Source organism: Rhinatrema bivittatum, chromosome 1, assembly GCF_901001135.1.
Source record: "Rhinatrema bivittatum chromosome 1, aRhiBiv1.1, whole genome shotgun sequence".
NCBI lineage: Eukaryota > Metazoa > Chordata > Amphibia > Gymnophiona > Rhinatrematidae > Rhinatrema > Rhinatrema bivittatum.
Window position 1 is genome coordinate 516,380,999 of NC_042615.1, and position 21,933 is coordinate 516,402,931.

The window sequence follows — 21,933 nt, forward strand, 5'->3', positions numbered from 1 at the left end:
TAACCAGCGCACATGCTGACTATGGGCACCAGAAGGAGTTAATAAATCAATATTAAAGTGCCGGGCACTTAATATTAATTTATTCACTCCTTTACTTATTTCTGATTGGTCCCTTTACTGTCACATGTCAGTGGAGGGGCATAGGCACGTAATTCTGTATATCTGCCCCGTGCGCAGAAAAAGCTGGTCCCAGTCCTGCTCTCCTATCCAGCTAACTTAATGGGGATACTCGGTGGTGCAGCCACGCCGCTGAATATCCCCGGCTATTTTAAAGTTAGCCGGTTATGTCTAACTGGCTAACTTTAGGACAGCTCTGTGGGCCAACCAGAGTTAGCCACATAGGTTAAGCAGCTAACTTATATGGCTAACTCTGCTCTGCCTGGAAATGCCTCCTGCCCATCCCCCCCTCGAATGCCTCCTACTTATGTGCCTAAATTCCAGGCACATATCTCGTTGTGCACCTAGAATATAGGCACATATGGCAATGAATATAACCAGGTAGCCATTTAGATGGATAATGTTTCAGTTATCCATCTAAATGGTTTCTGAATATCGGCCTCACAATGTTTTAGATTGCTGTCTAATTTAATGTTGGCATTACTTTATTTTTTAGTTCTGTAAACTACTTGATGTCCTGATGGAATTAAAGTCAATCAATTAAATTAAATAATCACCTAAAACTCAACATAGCTAAAACAAGAATTCCTTATTCTTCCCCTCAAGCCACTTTCCTCATATTCAGTCACTGTCTGGATAGCAACTGCACCTTGGCTTGAGTATTGTGTACAGTTCAGGTTGCCCCATCTGAAAAAAATCAGAGGAGGGCAACCAAAATGATAAAGGGAGTGACATAGCACTTTCATTTTGAGAGGCTAGGCATGTTGTTTTCAGCTTGGAAAAGAGATGATTGGGAAGGGATATGATAGAAGTTTATAAAATCATGAATGGGGTGGAATGGGTAAATAAAGGATGGTTATTAACCTTTCAAATAATACTATAACAAGGGGACATTCCATGAAACTAACAACTTGCAGATCTAAAACAAATCATAGAAATTACCTTTTCACTCAGTGCCCAATAAAACTGTGAAATCTGTTGCCAGAAGATGTGATCAAGATAACTAGCATTGCAGGTTTAAAGGAGATTTGGTCAAGTTCCTGGAGGAAAATAGGTGGACTAAAGAAAAGCTATTGCTATCCCCGAGAGTAACAGAAAACTTTGGGGGGAGCTGCCAAGACCTTGCAAACTGGATTGGCCAATTGTCAGAGACAGGATGCTGGACTCGATGGACCTTAGTCTGACCCAGCATACCACTTCTTATGCTCTCCTTGGTGTCAACTCCATTTACCACTATCTTTTGTCATCTCCCACTCAACCAGTTTCTAACCCATCAGTCAATCTAGGGCTGGCTCATTCTAAGGGCACTCAGCTTATTTATGCCTGCGCAGAACCGTGACAAAGGCCTTACTGAAATCCAACCTCACAACGTCTAACACTCTCCCCCGATCCATCTTTCGATGAAGCTAACTTTAGGTTGCAATATATTAGAACATTGATGGGAAGTTGATTTTCACTGCAGATTTATGTGCATTCTACAAAAAAAAAAGTCAAAAAATATTTTCATTTGACTAAATAAGCCTGGAATATGATATGTGGTGCAGTGCAGCCAATATTTTGGTTGAATAGCGCCTTTGTATGATACCAGTTTGATTTGTGAGCAGAGACTGTCTACTATGCTGCATACAGCTGGTAATTGCAATATTGATGACTGAATCTGGAGGAACACAGAAATAAAAAAGTGTGTGTGTGTGGGGGGGGGGGGGGGGGGGGGAGGGTGTGCATTGAAAACTGTGTAACCATCAATTACAAAAAGCTATGCATAAAAGATGCATGAACCTGTAATACAATTTTTACTTTATTGACTGACCCCATCTCAAATCCTGGAAAATATATTTTCAGCTGGATGGCATTTCTATAAAATTGATCCCACTTTGTTTTTTTTTTCCTTTGCAGAGAGTCAGCCAAAGGATATGAAAACCAAAGACATTTTACAAACATTACCTGAAAAGCGGACTGAAGGGAAATGATAATGGATAAGAATAGGACATATGATCTCCAGAGCTGGAGCTTTTTCCTTTCCATGTGAAACAGAAGCCAGCTACTTAGTGAGGCTCTTTAATTATTCAGCATTTCAAATGGAGCTCTCACATTGCACACGTTTAAGCTCGTTCCCACTTGTCCAGGCTAGAAGTGGTTTATCTTTGTGCTGCGTGTGCCTTACCATGGATGCAGGTAAATTTGCATTGGTTAATAACATATAGAAAGACATGTACTCAGTCCAAGCTTTATACACTGCTTTAGTGAGTCATCTAAAGCTCCTGATTTTCTGTTTCTTTCTATATACTCGGAAGAATGTTTCTGTTTTAAATTAATATTTTATGCGTTTTTAGCAGTAGTTGTGTCTGTATGCTTATCGTTATTTGGTTTTCGAAACATAGAAACATGATGGCAGAAAAATACCATGTGGCCCATCCAGTCTGCCCAAACGTCCAATTTTTTAGTATTAAAATTCTCATAACTTCCTTAGAAATCCCTTGTATTTATTCAATGCTTTCTTGAATTCAGATACTGTTTTTGCCTCCACCGCCTCTACTGAGAGGTTGTTCCACACATCCACCACCCTCTATGTAAAGAAATATTTCCTAAGATTGCTCCTGAATCTACCCCCTTTCACCCTCATCTCATTACTCCTTGTTCTAGAGCTTCCTTTCCAATGGAAAAGGCTCACCTTCAGTGCATGGAAACCTTTGAGATGTTTGAATGTCTCTATCATATTTCCCCTATCTTGCCTTTACTCTAGGGTATACATGTTTAGATCTTTAAGTCTATACCCATATGCTTTAGAACGAAGACCACTGACCATTTTAGTAGTCACCCTCTGGACTGACTCCATCCTCTTTATATACTTGTATTATTTTATTCTTATTTTTATGAATGTTTTTTTTTATTCTGCTTTGAATGTTTTTCTGGAAAACTATGGAATATAAGAGATGCTTAAAGAAAGAAAGAATGTAGGCTGCAAATTCTTTAATTGGCAGAGTAGATAATGTGCCATATGCTTATGCAATCAATATACCTTTAGATTTGTAAAGTTTCTGTTTATCTTATATTGCTGGACTCCCTTTTTATTTGACTTGAAGGAGATAGCTGAAGCTGAAACAGAGCAAAACTGTGGCTTTCATTATGTAACCCCACCCCGGTGTGTTTATCCTGCATGGGTGGGGGCATACAAATATGTGTTTCTTTTTCGGACTGGAACCACTCACCGACAAGCTCTTTCACATTCCCTCTTACTTCCAGGACCAGATCCTTTGAGGTGTGGTGGGGAAAATTTACTCCCAGGGCCCAATGTGACAGGAGTGACCTTTTTATACATCTCCTTTCCTTTATGTTCCCTTCAGAGAGGGTACATATCCTCCGGGTGGGTGCAGTGAGTGAGAAAGAAATACTCTGGAGTCACTGTGTTAGTGTCCAAAATTAAAGTCTTTACTGTTCAAACACTGATGATGAATGTCAAAATAACGCAAACTGCAGCATCACAGAATTCTCTTGTTTTCTTTTCTTAATGTCTCTTTCCCTCTACCTATGCAGTACTCACATATCAGGGCCAGGGAAACATCTACTCTCCAGGCTTAGGTAAAGTGGAGCTTCCAGATGGGCAAGGTCTCTTTAGATACAGTCAAAAATCCCCTTCCAAACTGATAAAAATGGAAAAGAGTGTATGGCACAGAGAGTAAATTCTCTCTCTCTTCCCAGGGTAGTGAAAACATCGGATGGGTGTCCACAATTAGTTTTGATGTCCGTTACTCATGGTTAGCAGATTTGCAGGATATTCTTGTTCTTACACAGTCTCATTATTTCTTTTTCTGGATCCCTGATGGGGTAATTCCCATGAAGCAAGCAGCTCTCTTTGCTTCAGACAGGAAGGAAGGGCAGCCAAAACTTCCTCCTGGATCTTGAACTCAGAGTCTTTTATCCCCAACTGAATTTAACACTGGATTTCCTCCATGCTGCAGGTCATCTCGTAGAAGGTATGGAGGTGTCTAAATATTAGACTTCAATAAGACGCTTGTCAGCACATAGTTCACACAAGGATATGACACAGAATTTAATTAGAACAAAGGGCAGGTCTTCTCTAACCTGCACAGTCCCAGACACAGGGTTCCCCGTGCCCTGAGCCCTGGTGGTGTACAGGCTCTCACAAGGCTCCTATCACTTAAAATCTTAAACCCGAAAAATAGACCCTGAGAGTAAATTCTAACCAGCCAGTGAGTGGACTGGAAAAGGAAAGCCCTCCCGACCCTTGTCAGGACCACCAGGCAGGATTTGCCTGGCTCCTCAGACTGGGCCTGAAAAACAACTGAAGTAAAACTCCTCTCTCCTTCCTAACTCTCAACAAACCTAAAGGGACTGCTTCCTGAGTTCTCTGTAGAGAGTTACTATATAGACTCTCAGGGGTATGGCCATTCCAGACCCCTCAGAAGGAGGGGCAGCATTTGAATGGTAACCTTCCCTCACACTAACCTGCACTCTTACTGACTAAACTAAAGGTTCACCCAGGTATTAATGGTGATGTAACCGTAGGGTCCGTCACAATTAAGATTGGAGTAACTGAAGAAAATCTTGCAGCAACATATAATCCATACCTACTGTACTTGTTTCGAAGGTAATAGTACAGTGTTTCAGATGAGTTACAAATAAGAGTATGTGACATTTGAAATAAATCCTGTGAGTCCTACGTTCGGCTGCATGTACAGGAAGGAGGACTGTGATATATTTAGACATGCTGTTCAATTGGGGGTAATACCATCTCATATCTAATTCCTTTACCTTCACTTGAATGTGCTTACACAGAAGATGTGTGTAGGGATCCATTATGATCCTTACTAAGGAGTATGACCTAGTAGTAAGGTCATGCTGCACAGTGAAAACGAATGTACCATCTTTTGACGGCGCCCCACTGGAGGCTGCTGCAATTATTCCATCCACATTCTATGTCATAGATTGACACCTAGTGTCTGTGTGGATTTTTGATTTGACGTTTGAGAAAGCAGGAGCTTTTCCATTTTGTCACTGACTATTTGATTTTTTTAGGCCCAAACCCTAAGTGAGAAGACGGTGCATGGGGATAGAGATAGACCCAAGGGCCCTCATAAGCCCCCATATAAAGCTGAAGGTCCTCCATTCGTATCAACCCCTCTCCCAAGAAATGTCTCTAAAGCACCACACTCTTTCAGCAATCTGTTTCCATTGAAAAATGTCATCATCTTCATCAGCCAGCGCCATTCTGAATGATGGCAACAATGGGGCAGGAATGACTGGGAATCACTCCTGCCCTCGGTATAACATCAGAAAGTCTTAACCTAAAGCCAATCAGGAACAAGACACTGAACAAAAAGGAATGCAATAGTAACTAGAAAATACAGGTGAGACTAATTATGGAGTTACTTATAAAGTGCAGTTTCTCTCTTGGGGCAGACTATCAAGGAAGCAGATACTGCCAAGAAGACAAAATGCTCCCAGAGACGCAGAGGATAGTCAGAGAAGACCATGATAGGCTGAGAGCTGCTATCTCAGATGGGTAATATCCCATGAAGGGTACAGAAAAGCTTCTTGCTATAGGATAGTCATATGACAAGAGGCAGCAGAGAAGGGTATTTGGTTGTGACACTGAATTTGTTTGCTTATATTGAAATTCTTGTTGTGTGTGCCCAAAGTGACCCTACTGCCTCAAGGGCAATGGATGCTCTGGGACCTATGAAGTAACAAGTATTAAAATGAAAATAAAGAAGCTTTTTGATGAGAGGGCTTGCACGACTCTTATAAACAATCCTACAGGTGTTTAGAACTGGCCAGGGGCCACATCTCATGACACCCACCAGTAACATAGTTAAGTTTTAGTGTTAGCCTTCAGCAGCTAAAGCAAGCCGTGCTTGGGCTGTTTATCTTCTTCCTCCCCTAATCTTGGGTTTTCATGTAAGTTCCTCTGAGGCCTGATCCCATCCCCACCCCCAAACAGGACCTTGGACCCCAACAAACCCTGATTCCCCCCCTGACAGGACCTATTCTCTTCACCCGCCCCTCCCCCATCCCAGCAAGACCCTGTCCCCCCTCCACTGACAAAATCTGTTCAATCCCTCATAAAATACAAGGTAACCATGATTGTTCATAAAGCAATAAAGAATGAGGCCCCTTTCTGCATTGGTTCTGTCTTAACCCATTATGTCCCAAATTTACCGGGGGTAACCGGAACAGGGCACTGCGTGCAGGAAGATCACAACACTCCCCGTATCAGGAATACAGCACTGCATGCAGGAAGATCACAACACTCCTGGTATCAGGATTGGGCACTGAGTGCAGGAAGATCACAACACCCCCGGTAACCAGGATAGGGCACTGCGTGCAGGAAGATCACAACACCCCCGGTAACCAGGATAGGGCACTGTGTGCAGGAAGATCACAACACCCCCGGTAACCGGGCTAAGGCACTGTGTGCAGGAAGATCACAACACCCCCGGTAACCGGGATAGGGCACTCTGTGCAGGAAGATCACAACACTCCCGGTATTAGGGATAGGGCACTGCATGAAGGAAGATCACAACACCCCGGTAACCGAGATAGGGCACTGTGTGCAGGAAGATCACAACACCCCCGGTAACCGGGCTAGGGCACTGTGTGCAGGAAGATCACAACACCCCCGGTAACTGGGATAGGGCACTGTGTGCAGGAAGATCACAACACTACCGGTATCAGGGATAGGGCACTGCATGCAGGAAGATCACAACACTCCCGGTATCAGGGATAGGGCACTGCTTGCAGGAAGATCACAACATGCCAAGTATCAGGGATAGGGCACTGCGTGCAGGAAGATCACAACACTCCCGGTATCAGGGATACAGCACTGCATGCAGGAAGATCACAACACTCCTGGTATCAGGGATAGGACACTGAGTGCAGGAAGATCACAACACCCCCGGTAACCGGGCTAGGGCACTGTGTGCAGGAAGATCACAACACCCCCGGTAACCGGGATAGGGCACTATGTGCAGGACAATCACAACACTCCCGGTATCAGGGATAGGACGCTGTGTGCAGGAAGATCACAACACTCCTGGTATCAGGGATACGGCACTGCATGCAGGAAGATCGCAACACTCCCGGTATCAGGGATAGGGTACTGAGTGCAGGAAGATCACAACACCCCCGGTAACCGGGATAGGGCACTGCATACAGGAAGATCACAACACCCCCGGTAACCGGGATAGGGCACTATGTGCAGGATGATCACAACACTCCTGGTATCAGGGATAGGACGCTGTGTGCAGGAAGATCACAACACTCCCGGTATCAGGGATAGGGCACTGCGTGCAGGAAGATCACAACACCCCCAGTAACCGGGATAGGGCACTGCGTGCAGGAAGATCACAACACCCCCGGTAACCAGGATAGGGTGCTGTGTGCAGGAAGATCACAACACCCCCAGTATCAGGGATAGGGCACTGAGTGCAGGAAGATCACAACACCCCCGGTAACCGGGATAAGGCACTGCGTGCAGGAAGATCACAACACCCCCGGTATCAGGGATAGGGCACTGAGTGCAGGAAGATCACAACACCCCCGGTATCAGGGATAGGGCACTGAGTGCAGGAAGATCACAACGCTCCTGGTAACCGGGATAGGGCACTGTGTGCAGGAAGATCACAACACTGCCGGTATCAGGGATAGGGCACAAGTTCTAGTCACATTGACTGATCACATTACTTTTTTTGTCAAGCTACCAACCGTTTCCATTTCCCATCCCCCATATATTGTCAGTAGGAACCTTGGTAACATGAATAAATAAGAGGGCAGCCAATAGGAATACATATTCATTCCTAAACTGACTTTAACTGACCTGAAAAGTGTCAAATTGTATCATTTTCTGTTAGCGCGCACTAACAATGGTTAGTGCACACTAACCAAAAAAACAATTTTTCACGATAAATCGGGGAAATTTCTATTGTATCACACTATTTACCGATTAATGATGATTTAAACCTTATCGGGACGATAATCTAAATCGTTGAAAAACAATTCACATCCCTATTCAAGAGCAAATGCAGGCCCATTCTGCAGTGTGGAGGGAGATGCTGCAGTGTATACCACCCTGCCATTTGCAGCCCCCATGGAATGCTGCCAGTTTTGAGATGCTTCCCTGGATGCTGCCCCACCAGCCTATGCTGCACCACCACCCTGAATGGCACCTCCCTAAGCTGGAGTTCTACCTGCCCAATTGGTAGCTTAATTTCTTGCTCCACCACCGCCCATTGTGGTTCCAACTCCTCTTGGGCCATCACCACCCACATCGATGCCATTTCCAGCATCATCACCATGACCATCACAGAGAGCTGCTCCCCTCTGTCCAAGGATACAGGTAGGATCCTCACTCACTACAATGTCTGAAGAGGAAATGCCTACCACTTTTTCAAGGCTATCTTCTCAGCAACCTCAAAGCCCTTCAGGCCCCTCCAGCAGCAATGAATTTGTGCCACAGTCCACAGTTTTCAGGCCCTCCAAGAACAGTGTCTGCTGTGATTAGACCCTGCTAAGGAGGAGCACAAGATTGGGACAGGTCAAGGCAGCTGAGCTTCCACCCAGAAAAAGAGGGCAGCCAAGGATGCAATAAATTTATTGTATATATATATTATTCTGCACATTGAGCATGCCATGTAAATAAATGCACCTTTACCTTCTAAAATATCTTTGTATTAGAGTGCTCTTTTCCTGTATAACCTGCTTTTGAGTCTGGTGATGTATCTCTTGAATTCCTCCTGATTCAGATCATGTGCCTCCTCCTCCTTCTCCTCTTCATCCAGATGATCCTCTAGTCCTTCTGTAGGAGGCATGCCTCAGCTTTTGGCAAGGTTCTGAAGCATGCAGCAGGCTGTAAAGATTAGGGATGTGCAGAGCAAAATTTTATGTTCATATTTTTTATGTCCGAAAGGGGGTCCCACTTGCGGCCAATATGGACATAAAAAAAATCTAATGAGTTGGGTATATGTACATATGTGCAAAAAAAAAATTTAAACCCCCTCACCCTCCTTAATCCCCCCCCAGACTTACCACAACTCCCTGGTGATCGAGCGAGGAGTGAGGATGTCATTTCTGCAATCCTTGGCGAGAAGCATGTGACGTCGGTGGCACGTCGAGTGACGCGGCGTCACGTGATTCCCGGCGAGTTCGTGCCGGACGGCTCGTTCGGCCCAAAAAGAACTTTTGGCCAGCTTGGGGGGGCCTCCTGACCCCCCCAAGCTGGCCAAAAGTTCTTTTTGGGCCGAACGAGCCGTCCGGCGCGAACGAGCCGGGAATCACGTGACGCCGGCGTCACTCGACGTGCCGCCGACGTCACATGCTTCTCGCCAAGGATTGCAGAAATGGCGTCCTCACTCCTCGCTCCATCACCAGGGAGTTGTGGTAAGTCGGGGGGGGGGATTAAGGAGGGTGAGGGGGTTTATATTTTTATTTTGGCTCAACAATCGCGATTTCCCACATATCGAACATATCTATGTTCGATATGTGGGAAATCCGATCGTTTATGTCGAATCAATTTTTTAAGTAAAAAAAAAATATGAGTTGCGTTTTACTAATGCGGTCAATCCGAATGCACACCCCTAGTAAAGATCTCACAGACTTTTAATGGGGTTGTAGAGAATGTATCCCTTAGATTGGTCTAGGAAGCGGAAATGTATTTTGAGTAGGCCGAAGGTTCTTTCAATGTCTGCCCTGGTCTGCCAGTGGCCCTGTTGTAGTGAATATCTAAACCACAATGGTCTGTGGTTTAGCTAGTGAGATCATGAGCCAGGGTTTGAGTGGATATCTTCTATCACCTATAGGGGAAAACAGAGAAGAGCAGAGAGTTACATATATCACTTAGTGGTGGGCAGCGGGGTAGTTCACTGGTCAAGGTTAGAGTGGTCCTTCTGTACCAATGCTGTCACTTCACCTAGATATGAGGGAAACAAAAAGAAGAGGTAAGTTGCCGTGTAGTGGTAGTGATAAGTCCCTTCCTACCTAGAAGCCAGTCCTTGCTGATGTGCCCTTCCTGGAAGCAATCATGAATTCCTGACTGCGAGGGGTTGTAAGCATCATGACTGGATCCTGGAAACCTGGCCATGATGTCTTTGATAATTCTCTTGGCATTGCAGACCATCTACATATTGAGGGAGGGGAAGCCCCTGTGGTTGTGTTAGATGTTCTCATTGTATACTGGTGTACATACAGCGATATGAGTGTATTCAATAACTCCCAAGGCAGAGGGGAAGTGTGCAGTGTTGTAGAAGTCAGTCAATATTTGTTGCTATTGCTATTTGCTTTGAGGGAAAGGTATTTAGTAGTGTGTTTTCTTGAGAAACACAGCCAAGAACTGCTCTATACAAACAGAGTTGAAAGATTGGCTCATTCTAGCAATGGCCCCTAGAGCTGTCTAGAAGGTGGTGGTAACCAAAAATGTCAGGATGGTAGCGACCTTGATGTTTACTGACAAGGCCAGGCCTCTGCAGGTGGAAGTGGCAAATCTTGCTCTAACTGCTGGCATAGGTACAGTTTGATTTCCTTGTTGAATCTAAACCTGTGCATGACATACTCCACTGACAGATCCAAAAACTGTGCCCTAACCCTGTCTACTCTGTAAAAAGTACTCCTTCTCTTCTGTTCTCTCTCCCTCCTCAACTATTGTGCCATGAATATTCATAATATATATCAAAGAAGTGAAAATAGTTTATGAGACAGTGATAAACATAACTTGTGAAAGTGGTGACGCAGTGTTAAAATCTTACACCCACCACTGAAATGATTTGCAGCTCAAACCTTTTATCACAGGCCTCTAGAAAAAAAAATTTTTTTTTGTTTTTATGCAAATATTCTGCAGATAAAATTTTCTTATAACAATAGAAAAACTGACAGTGAAAAACTTAACACTTATCTTTTCATTGTTTTAAAGCACAAGTTCATTAAAAGAGCTGCACAGAGAAAGGCCAAATAAAGTCCGACACAATTCGTGTTTTGCTTTTATTTCTTCTTCAGGGGTGAGTTGTTTAGGCAACCATAAGACTCTAAAATTGAACTACAATATATAAAATTAATTTAGAAATTGTCAAGGTAGAAAAGTATAAAATATTTTTAAATGAAAAACTTACATATCCAATTTAATGAATTTTCTCAGAGCTAATAGCTATATAGACTGCATGTGGTTGTTAAACTTTACAAACACCATCCAAAGTACACTATGTGTATTCCAGAAAACCTTTAAGTAGTAACATAAACAATGATCGATGGTTTAACTGGTATATCTTTTATGCCATTTCAAATAGCCATATTTGACATAAATAATCTATAATTATATCATCTGATGTGGGACCCTCACTCACAGAGTTTGTATATCAATCAAACTCAGATTTGGTGGAGTCACTTTACTTTATTTTAAATCCACTTTATTTTGTTGATTTTTTTTATAATTTGAATTTTTGTTAAAATATACAAGAATCTCCCGACATGCTGATGAACCTCAAGCTGCATAAATCATGGGAACACACTTCATTTGGCAAGCATAAAATGCAAGTCCCAAATCCCAATCCAAAACTCAATACATATCAAAAAGAATACTCATCTCAAAATATTGACTGAAAGTCCTGAGTCCCGACACGATCGTGTTTCGAACCAACGGGTCCTGCTTCAGGGGAAATACATTCTCAAATCTTCCTTCTTTTTCATCAGCAAGATTTTTGCTTCGTTCCATCAGCAAAATTCTTTCAATTGGTTATTCTTCAACTTTTTCTCTCCCACGGTCTGATTTCAGACACCCCACATTCAAAACATGGCGATGAAGACTCGGAAGTGGTTGGCGTGACCATTGGATGAGAGAAGGTAGGGGCCAAAGGAACCATTCAGGCTGGCTAGATTCCTTAGCATGCTGCTGTAATCGCCGATCGATCTGACCTGCCAATTCAATGAGCGCCTCCAGATCATCTGGGATATCCCGTGCGGCTAACTCATCTTTAAAGCAAGGAGATAACCCCTCCAGGAAGATACCTCGTAGGCTGTCCATACGCCATCGCAGCTCGGACACAAAGGTGCGGAATTCTATAGCGAAGTCGGCCAGCGTGCGTGTGCCTTGACAAAGGTTGACCAGCTCAGAAGAGGCCGTAGACTGGCGACCTGGTTCATCAAATACTTGTTGAAATGTCTGGACAAATTGAGGCAAGTCTCCCAAAATGGAGTCTCTGTGCTCCCAGATCGGGAATGCCCAGGCCAGGGCTGTACCATCCAGTAATGAAGTGATGAAAGTTGTCTTTTCTCGGTCCGTTGGGAACTGTTGTTCCTGCAGGGAAAACCTGATGAAGCAAGATTCAGGAATCCTCGGCACTGCTTGGCCTCTCCTGCGAATCGGGGTGGAGCTGGCATGTGAGTCACTGAAGTCGAAGTTACTGGAACCGTCATAGGGGGAGCGGCAGCCCCTGTTCCAAAAGCAGAATCCAGGCGAGTTACCAGGCATTCTACTGTGGTGGCTAAAGTCTCTAGGCACTGCTGCTGCTGCTGCTGCTGCTGTTGTTGCTGCTGCAGAAGTCATTGAGCCAGGCCCGGAATAGCCTGGAGACCAGTTAAATCCACCGGGTCCATGGCCTTGCAAACTTTTACGGTTGTGGACCCTTAGTCCGAGGAACAACCTCAATGGACTCATCTCCAGAAGGTGGAATAGGTTCAAGGGATCAAGCAGAATGGCCCTCCGAGGAGTGGATAGCTTATGAACGCCGGTGAGCCCCCAATGAACGGGTACTCCAGACGTTCACCCACCAGAAGCGGTACCAAGATGAGAGGAAGTCCAGGCAGAAGATCCGGAGCAGGCAGCGAAGATGCAGAGGCAAAGTCCAGGCAGAAGATCCGGGGCAGGCAGCAAAGATGCAGAGACGAAGTCCAGGCAGAAGATCCAGGGTAGGCAGCGAAAATGCAGAGACGGTCCAAGCCAAGGTCAGGGCGGGCAGCAGACAAGCAAAACGAGGGACGATCCGAGGTCAAACCAGGAGACAAGACAGGAATTACCAGATGAGGCAGGAAACAGCCAGGAAGCAACAGAGGAACCCTGTTGCAAGGCAATTCCCTGGTTCCACAGTAGGGTTAAAATACCCCTGGATGATGACGTCAGGCCTGGTTTTCACACTGTGGCCCCTTTAAGAGGCGGGGCCTCCACCCACACCAAAGGAGGCTCTGATGCTGGCTGAAAAGATGCCAGGGGAGCCGCGCAGTGGACCGTGCGCAGCCTGCCACATCGGGAGGGCTGCCACGCCATGCCGAAGGGCCATCGGAGGTAAGAGGGCCTGGCCGAGGACTGCCGTGGCCAGGCACCGCAACATTATCTAAGATATATTACCTGCCCAAAAGCAGAAAGGTTGTAAATTCTGGTGAGGGGGCATTGGACTTGCTCCAGGGGCAAAGTCCCTCCTGATCTACCTTTCTTGAGTCTTCATTTGATGACATTTCCTCAAGAGCAACCCTTCTGGTTACATTTGTATTTGAGCAGGACTGAGATATGATTTTTCAGAAGTTCTGTCAATATAAAACTAGATTGTTTTGTGGCCAACAGTTATATGCATTTCCAGATGTATCTCATATTACTCAAGAATGTAGGAAGCAGTTTTTGTGTTTAAAACAGAGGGTTGTAGAGTTGGGGGCTTCTTTTTTTCTTAAGTACCTATGCAAATCCTTGGTAATTTTTAAAAAGAATAATTTCATTTTTATTGACCCACTACATCTCAAAACCTTTGTTAAAGATAAAGCTGAGGGTTAGGTGTTATTGGGTAGATAAAGTGTATTTGCTCTCTTTATTTAAGTTGTGATCTATATATCGCTGGTCCTTCCCCAAGGATGTGGGCTAAATTGAAATTATTGAATTGTATGTTTTTCTTTAAAGTAATATCTGTATGTATTATGCTCTATGTAAATCAGTATTCCTGTTTTTATTTGCTTACTGTTTAATGAGTAAATATAATAAAAAGTAAAAACAAAATGTTTAAAAATCCAATACAAAATATATGCACTTCTAAATTAAGGATATCCATTCAATGTCCTCATTCATTCCTATGGGTTGTACAGAATTTAAAGTAAATATCCACTGATGTTCTTTATAATTCAAAATAGCAGGAATGTCTCCCCCTCAATATGATTGTAATACTGAATCAATAACTGTCCAGCAAAGATCTGTAAAAGGATGTTGATGCTTAAGACAATGTTCAACTGTAGGTGCTTTATTTTTCTGGATGTTCAATCACTGTGATGTTCACAAAGTCTTACTCTTAGTCCTGCCAACATTGATCTTAGTATAATTCAAAAAGTATTGCAAAAGAACTAAATACTAATAACAAAAAAAGTATTAATTGATATCTGGGACCATCATTGATCTTTTAGAACATAATGATGTTCCATCAACAAACTAACAACAACAAACTTACTGGGTCTCATATAATCATCGGTCTTTACTTTTTAAAAATGTTATAATAAATACTACCAAAGTATAAATAAACGTTTACTTCCCTTTCTGGTATGTGCAATCTTGTTAAGCCCCACACGATACCATGTTTCACTAAAGCTGCTTCAGGGGCTTCAATCCTATCAGCACTTCTCAAGTTCTACATTAAATTTTTGGTCCCACAATTGTTTTTTAAAGTCCCAATGTTTTTTGTAAAGGTACTGAGGCGCCAAACATTGATCGTAGGGCATTTACATTGAATGATGTATAGCACATTATCAGAGTTACAGTCAGTTCACTTTTTATGCTTTTAAATCACATGAGTAATAGGATGTTCCCAGCTATCTCCTTGTAATGCTAACATACATATATTTATTTATTTATTTTACAGTTTTATATACCGAAATTCTTGTAAAAAGTTACAAATCAATTCGGTTTACATTGTAACAGTAAACAGTGCCTCAAAGAGTGCATTACATTGAACAAGGAGTTACAAAACTAGGATCATAGAACTGAAGAAAAACCAGGGGGATAACTCAAAAATACATTGAACGGCTAGTAGGGCTATGATTTGGTTTAAAACCATGGTATTGGCAAAAGATCTTGGGATTGAGACATAGGAGCGACATAATAGTGTTCGTCTCTACAGAAAGAAAGCTGGAGAAAGTCAGTGGACTACTAGTGAACGAACTGATTTAATTCTGCAGAACATCTGATTTAAGCAAAGGCCTGATTGAACAACCAGGTTTTGAGTCTTTTCTTAAATGTGGACGGGCAATGTTCGAGCTGGAGGTCTGGCGGAAGAGAGTTCCAATGTGTTGGTCCAGACGATGAGAGGGCTCTCTTTCTTAAAGTGGTTTTTAAGGGGGGGACCTGGAGGGTGTCTTTATACGCTGCTCTTACCGGCCTGGATGGTAAGCACAGTCGAAGAGGGATCTTGAGCTCTAGTGGGGTGATGTTGTAGAGAGCTTTGTGGGTGATGGTTAGAGCTTTGTACAAGGTTCTGAATTTGATTGGGAGCCAGTGGAGGTTCATCAGGATGGGAGTAATGTGGTCCCTTTTTTTGGTCCTGGTTAGAATTCTGGCTGCGGCATTTTGCAGCATCTGTAATGGTTTGATAGTATTTGCAGGTAGGCCGAGCAGAAGAGAATTGCAATAATCTATTTTTGAGAAGATGATTGCCTGAAGCACTGTACGGAAGTCATGGAAGTGGAGGAGAGGTCTCAATCGTTTTAAGACTTGCAGTTTGAAAAAGCAGTCCTTAGTCGTGTTATTGATGAAACTTTTGAAGTTCAGTTGTTTATCCATGATGACTCCTAAGTTTCTGACTTGGGGGGAGAAGATTGGAAGGGTTGCGGGGTGAGAGTTAGGTAGTGTGAAATTTCCGTCGTGAGAGATGAGTAGGAGTTCCGTCTTGTTTGTGTTCAGGATCAAGTTGAGGCTTGTTAGAAGTCTGTTTATAGACAAGGCAGGTGTTCCAGAGATCCAGGGTTTTGTTTAATGATTCAGTGATCGGTAAGATAATTTGTACATCGTCTGCGTATAAATAATAAATTAGATTTAGTTTGGAGAGGAGTTGGCAGAGTGGGAGCAGGTAGATGTTGAAGAGGGTTGGGGATAGGGAGGATCCTTGTGGTACTCCCAGAGTTGAGCAGACGGGGTGGGACTCTTTGTTGTTAATTTTGACCTTGTAGGTCCTGTTATATCACAGTTATCACACCTGTATGGTCCCTGTGATAACCCATAGGTATTTAAAATTTGTACATTTTTTAATGAAGCTCTCACCATTTGATTTTTTTTTATATTGGGTTCCAGTTTGTATGAAATCAATAGTTGTTCTGAAAAAACAGAATGAAAAGTAAGATCATGCCAATGTCTTTTAATAATCTGAGATATAGAAAGAAGCTGCCTGATCAGAATATTGTAACACACACCCATTTTTCAAGAATTCTTGTTTGAATATTCAAATAATTCATCACTATGGGAAAAAAGAGCTCTCTGATATGCTGTTTTAATGACAGAAAAAGGATAACCTGTTTCAAAGAATCTTAATGCTAAATTGTATGACTGTACTTTGAAATCTTTAATATTCATAAGCCAATTAGAATAATTTTGAAAATGGATTATCCCCACTGTTACGATCCCCCCTGTTGCTGCGCTACAGGTGGTCTCTCACCTTCCTCCAGAGGCCGCTCCGAAGCCAAGGCCTCGCCTGTGTTCCACCCGGGACTTGCTCCAGGGCCTGAGAGGCCTAGCTGTGCCTGTGGCTTGCATGCCAGCGTTTGGACTTCCTGTTTGGCGACGCCCTTCTCCTAGGGGCCGGCCCGCAGCTCTCCACCTTATTTATAGGACCAGCGAGGGGCGGTCCTGGCCAGCTCCTCCTAGGGAGTTGCCTTCTACCTCCAGTTTATAAGGACTTCCTTGTCATTTGCAACTGGCCTTCGGATTGTGCATTACAGTCGCCTGTAACCTTGCCGATCCAGGTCCTCCATGTATTGATGGCTCCTTGTCCTGTCTCTGTCTGGATGTCTGTTCCTGACCTTGCTTTGATGTCTGTTACTGAAGCTGCCTGATCCTGTTCCTGTTCCAGTTCCGGTTGTTCTGCCCTATGTCCTCGTCTGGTTCCTGAGCCTTCTGTCCTGTTGGGCCCTGGAGTGGCCAACAGGAGGGATTCGTCCCCCGGGCTCTTGAGCTTCCCTGCCTGCCAGCCGAAGGGGCTTTGGATGTCAGTATCCCAGCATCAGAGTTCCTGCTCGTCTGGACCTTTCCTGCACTCTCCTTTCCTCAGCGTGGGCCGCGACCAGCCTTCCTGGGCTGTGTAGGGCGCGTCTGGGACGGGGTGGTCCGCGACTCAGTCCCGTGGGTGGGCTGAGTAGGGCGCCCTATTGGACAGTGCCATGTCTCCTTCCAGCCCTCCTCTTCAACGTCTTGCTTCAGCCTGTCTTGGATGTCTGCTTCAGCCCCGTCTGACGTCTTCAGTGTAAAGGACTCTGTCTGCCCTCGCCTCTGTCCGGCCTGCTGCCCATTGCCGTTCCCAGCGGCAGGTCCGAAAGGGCCGGGAACAGTCGGAGGACCGTTCATCAGTCAACTTCCCAGTGTTGGCTACCATGGGCGTGCAGGTCCGGCTGAGGGTCAAACTCTGTGCCTGCTTCTGTACCCACCTGGCTCACCATGCCTACCCAGCTCACCTCCCACGGTGTGGCTGGGGCTCCTCCCTAGCTTTCGCCGTGGCCCAAGGGCTCACCACCAGCTCGAGACGACCGCGCCCGCGCGCGCTCGTAACACCCTACTGATTTGCATGTCCCCAGTCTGGCCCAGTTTGTTGCAGGCACATTTACTACCCTCGCTCGGTATGGCCAGTCTGTCCCAGGTATATACATTACCACCCCCTTATATAGCCAGGTCTGTCCCAGTTACCCTCCAGTAAGGTCCAATCTGTCCCAGTAATCCCCTAGTATGGCACAGTGTATCAGGGGTACATGTACCAGGCATTCCAATTGTATTAAATACTTCCCTTGCAGTTAAAACACTTATGGGAAATGCCCATAAAAATTGATAGTGACCAGCCCATGGAGGGCTGTGTAGGGCACCTCGTGGCACAAGGTCTGTCTTCATATCTGCAGCGCAAGTCTCTGGAAGGCCCTTGCTTTTAACGCTGAGGTCTGTTCCTGAATCCAAGTTCTGAATCCTGAATCCTGAATCCTTGAATCCTGTTCCTGGTCTTCAGAGTTCCTTGTTCTTGCTTCCGTCCATGCCCTAGATTCAAGCCAGAGCCTGCTCCGCTTCAGTGTGGTCCGCAACCAGCCATGGACGGCTGTGTAGAGTGCTCCACCGTGTAGGTTTCTCCTGAATTTTCATCATGTTTCCAGGTTCTAGTCTTCATCTTCTCGCCTGGAGACTGTTTCACTTCCAGCGTGGTCCGCAACCAGCCATGGGCGGCTGTATAGGACATGCTGCTGTGCAATACTCACCCTGTACTAGTGCCTGAGTCTTCCAAGTTCCTCGAATCTTCGGTCAGTTCCACGTCTTGTCATGTTCCCGCCCCCAGCCTTTGTCTGGCCTTACGCACTCGTCATTCCCAAGCAGTGGGTCTGTAAGGGCTACCAAGTGGCCGGAGGTCTACTCTTGAGACTAGTATTGTGTTGCTGGGTCTCACCTGTGCATGTAGGTCCAGTGGAGGTCTGAGCCTGCCTAGTATCAGTTCCTATGATTTTCCAGTCTTGTTCCAGCTCCAGCATGTGCTTGGACCCTCTCACCTCCCACAGTGTCTACCTTGGGGCTCCTCCCTGAGCCACGCTGTGGTCCAAGGGCTCACTTCTCTAGAGCAAGTGACTGCACCCCCACGATCGCAACAGTTAGGAGGCTAGAATTTAGTCAGCTGCAGAGGCATTCCGGGGCCATAACTGGAAAGAGTTAGCTCGCTAAGTTAACCAGCTATCTCCAATATTCAGAGTTAGCCAGTTGACTTAGCCAGTTAAGTCTACTCAGGCCGAAGAGCTGTCCTAAAGTTAGGTGACTATAATTAGCGAGCTAATTTTAAGATAGCCGGCTATATTCAAAAGTGCAGTTTCAGTATTGAATATACCTTCAAAGTTAGCTGGATATGGACCTCAACATGTCTGCAAAATTTCACAATTTTGCTCAGGGAAAGAGTGGGGGTGGGGTTTCTATAAAGCTTTTCTTAATTAAATGCATTCTAAATTCAGATCTTTTTTTTTTCAGCACTATATTGTTAAGAACCACTGTTTTGTCTAAACAGCTTTCTTTGTTTATCTAGCAGTATATTTTACTTCCCTGGATGAGAACATTCCATTGCAATCAAGATCTTGGTTCTGGAAGAAGAGAAATGCTGTGTCTCCAGCTGCTGAAAACATAAGCAAATTAGGTAAGCCCATGGTTTTAAACTAAGAAGAGTTGTGATCATAAGCAAACTTCAAGTAGGGTATATTAATAAAGTGAAGAATCCAAGAGCAGGCATCTCTAAACTCTGGGGAGCATTGGGATCAGTAGCCAGCAGATATGTTTGTACATAATATCATAGTAGAAGAATTTACCTTACTCATGGGTAATGACATTTTTCAAGGATACTGAAAGGAAAGTTCATTGCTATGAGAACGACAATTCTTACCTGGTAACATCATTACTATGATAACTATTTGCCTTAAATTGTAATCTCGCTTACCCTATGAAACCGTATATTCCACCGCCAGCAGTGAAGCATGATATGAGACAGTTTTCGATGCTGCAGATAAATTCTGCAAGCTGCTCTACAGGTTACAACAAGCAGAACTGGGCAAGATTTTATTACTTTTGCTCAGGTTTCATGTGTAGGCGTTGAACTATATCATTACCATGAAGCTTAAAAATTCAGGGTGGGTGTACCTCCCACAACTTGACTTAAATACAGCTTTGAATCTTTGAATAGTTGCAGTTATAAAGGAAGAAGAACAAGACAGGTCATAAGATAGTGAAAAACAGAATGCTGGCTTGGTTATAATAGCTCACAGTATTGATGAAAGGGTAAGTTTGTTCTAACCATGGATGTGCAGAGTCAAAAAAAATAATTTTGATTTGTTTATTCATTTTCGTAGTTCACAGTCAATCATCAGGATTGTCTCAATTGAAAAAAGTGTACATTTGTGTCTTTCATCTTTTTTTGGTTGACATTGAAGTAAATGGGAGAAGCAATCCAAAGGCCCCATTGATTTCAATGTAAAATAAAAAATTGGCCTAGACCCAGGTCTGATGCCAAGGCCAAGTTTGAGGCTGGATTTTAATACCAAGGCCAAGGCCCAATGCTGAGCCCTGGCATTGTGTCTGGGTCTCAGTGATGGGACTTGGTGTCAGACCTAAATGGGATCCAGCTTGGGCCAGACCTTGGTGTAAGGCCTAGGCTTAGGCCTGGGCCTTGATGATGGGTCCTGGCTTCAGGCCGGGCCCCTGTGTTGGGCCAAGGCCTCAGTGACTTGACCAGGCCATGACCTGATCTTGTTGGAGGCTTTTTTTTTCTTTTTAATTTGCTGTCAACCACTATTTTTGGATTGTTTCATTTAGAACACACAAAAAATGGCCTCATTCATCAGGTTTTACTATTTGTTTAAAAAGAATATACATCCCTACCTTAAACCCATTCCAAATCTAATTCAGATCTGTGAACATCTGACTTGAAATTACTTGACTAATCAGACGCAGTTTCAAAGGCTCACATTTATTATATTTTTTAAAAAAAGCTGGATTTGCTCAATTGGGTTCCGGGTTATGCCAGTGGTCAAAGATTCAAGTTGTTCAAAGTCTTCAAGGATAACATGAATCTTCAAAACCTGATAGTCCAAGCATGAATCTGTCAATGCTCACCTCTGAACAGGGTCAGAAATATCAGAACCAGGTAAATATGTAAATCTGAGGTAAACCTAAACTAATCTAAATGCTTCCAAGCTGAACTGTCAATGGCTTATTTTTATTTCATTCTATTTATAGTCTGTTCTGGATTCACTCTGATTATCCAAACACCCTTCTTTCAGTGGGATTCAACTTTTATTCAAACTGCTTTTTAAAATAATACAAGGTTTTAATTATATAGGAGTATGTAATTAGTATTTTATATGCACAATCGTTTTCCTCTTTTGAAGAATTAATTCTGAGTAAAGAACTTTAGCACTAATGACTTGTGATTATATGAGAGCAGGCACTGAACTAGCTTTGCTGTGAGATAGAAAACTTAGAGGTTGATGTTCAAAGGGCTTGATCAGGTAGCTTTTTGAGTTACCTGGACAAAAGTCGAGGTTTGAATATTCTCATGCTTTCTGGCTAAAGTTTTCCAGGTAACTTATTACCCACACAAAATGTGGCCAGATAAAAAGAGAGCAGTGATGGAAGGGCTCTGATAAGTGCTACCTGTCTACAATTAGCTGAGTAACTTTTATTCGGTATATATCATTTAGCCAATTATGCTCTGCTGAATATCCAGGGAAAGTTATCCGGGTAACTTTCCTGCTCAACTGCCTGCTGAATATCTACCTCTTGAGACCCTATTTTAAAGGGAAAAAAACCACATTTGATTGGGTTGTGAATTATTGCTACTAATTGCCTGCTTCATTTCTATAAAGTGAACATTTTTCTCTCATTCACAACAAGCCAGAGCAAATGTGCCAGAGCAGGAAAGCTATCATGGACACAAAAGGGAGCTTTTGGACACGCTTCTCTGCAACACCATTGCTGATGCGCACGTACTCCCCATGAATCTCGATTCACCTCTGTTAGAACTTTAGAAATATTTCTAACCAAACAACAAGTCGCTTCACCCTCCAATGGAGGGGTGAAATGTCTATGCTGTGTCTATGGGGAAAATAAGGCCCCGTATAATGTAAGCCCTCTAA

At 43.9% G+C, this 21,933-nt stretch overlaps 1 protein-coding gene and 1 long non-coding RNA gene across 3 annotated transcripts in view; one reads left to right on the plus strand and one right to left on the minus strand.

Moving 5' to 3' along the window:
- Positions 1-2,025: 2,025 nt before the first annotated feature.
- LOC115096948 overlaps positions 2,026-21,933 on the plus strand; it is a 144,178-nt gene continuing 124,270 nt past the window's right edge. For both annotated transcript variants that reach the window (XR_003858172.1, XM_029612286.1), the window contains exons 1-2: positions 2,026-2,292; positions 19,335-19,442. Coding sequence is in view for 1 of the 2 variants with exons in the window: in XM_029612286.1 (XP_029468146.1) it covers positions 2,109-2,292; positions 19,335-19,442 (292 nt within the window). In the remaining variant the exon portion in view is untranslated. The remainder of the gene's footprint in view (positions 2,293-19,334; positions 19,443-21,933) is intronic.
- Positions 9,726-21,933, minus strand: part of LOC115096956 — a 30,556-nt gene continuing 18,348 nt past the window's right edge. Inside the window, exon 3 of the long non-coding RNA XR_003858176.1 lies at positions 9,726-9,926. This is a non-coding gene — a long non-coding RNA (uncharacterized LOC115096956). The remainder of the gene's footprint in view (positions 9,927-21,933) is intronic.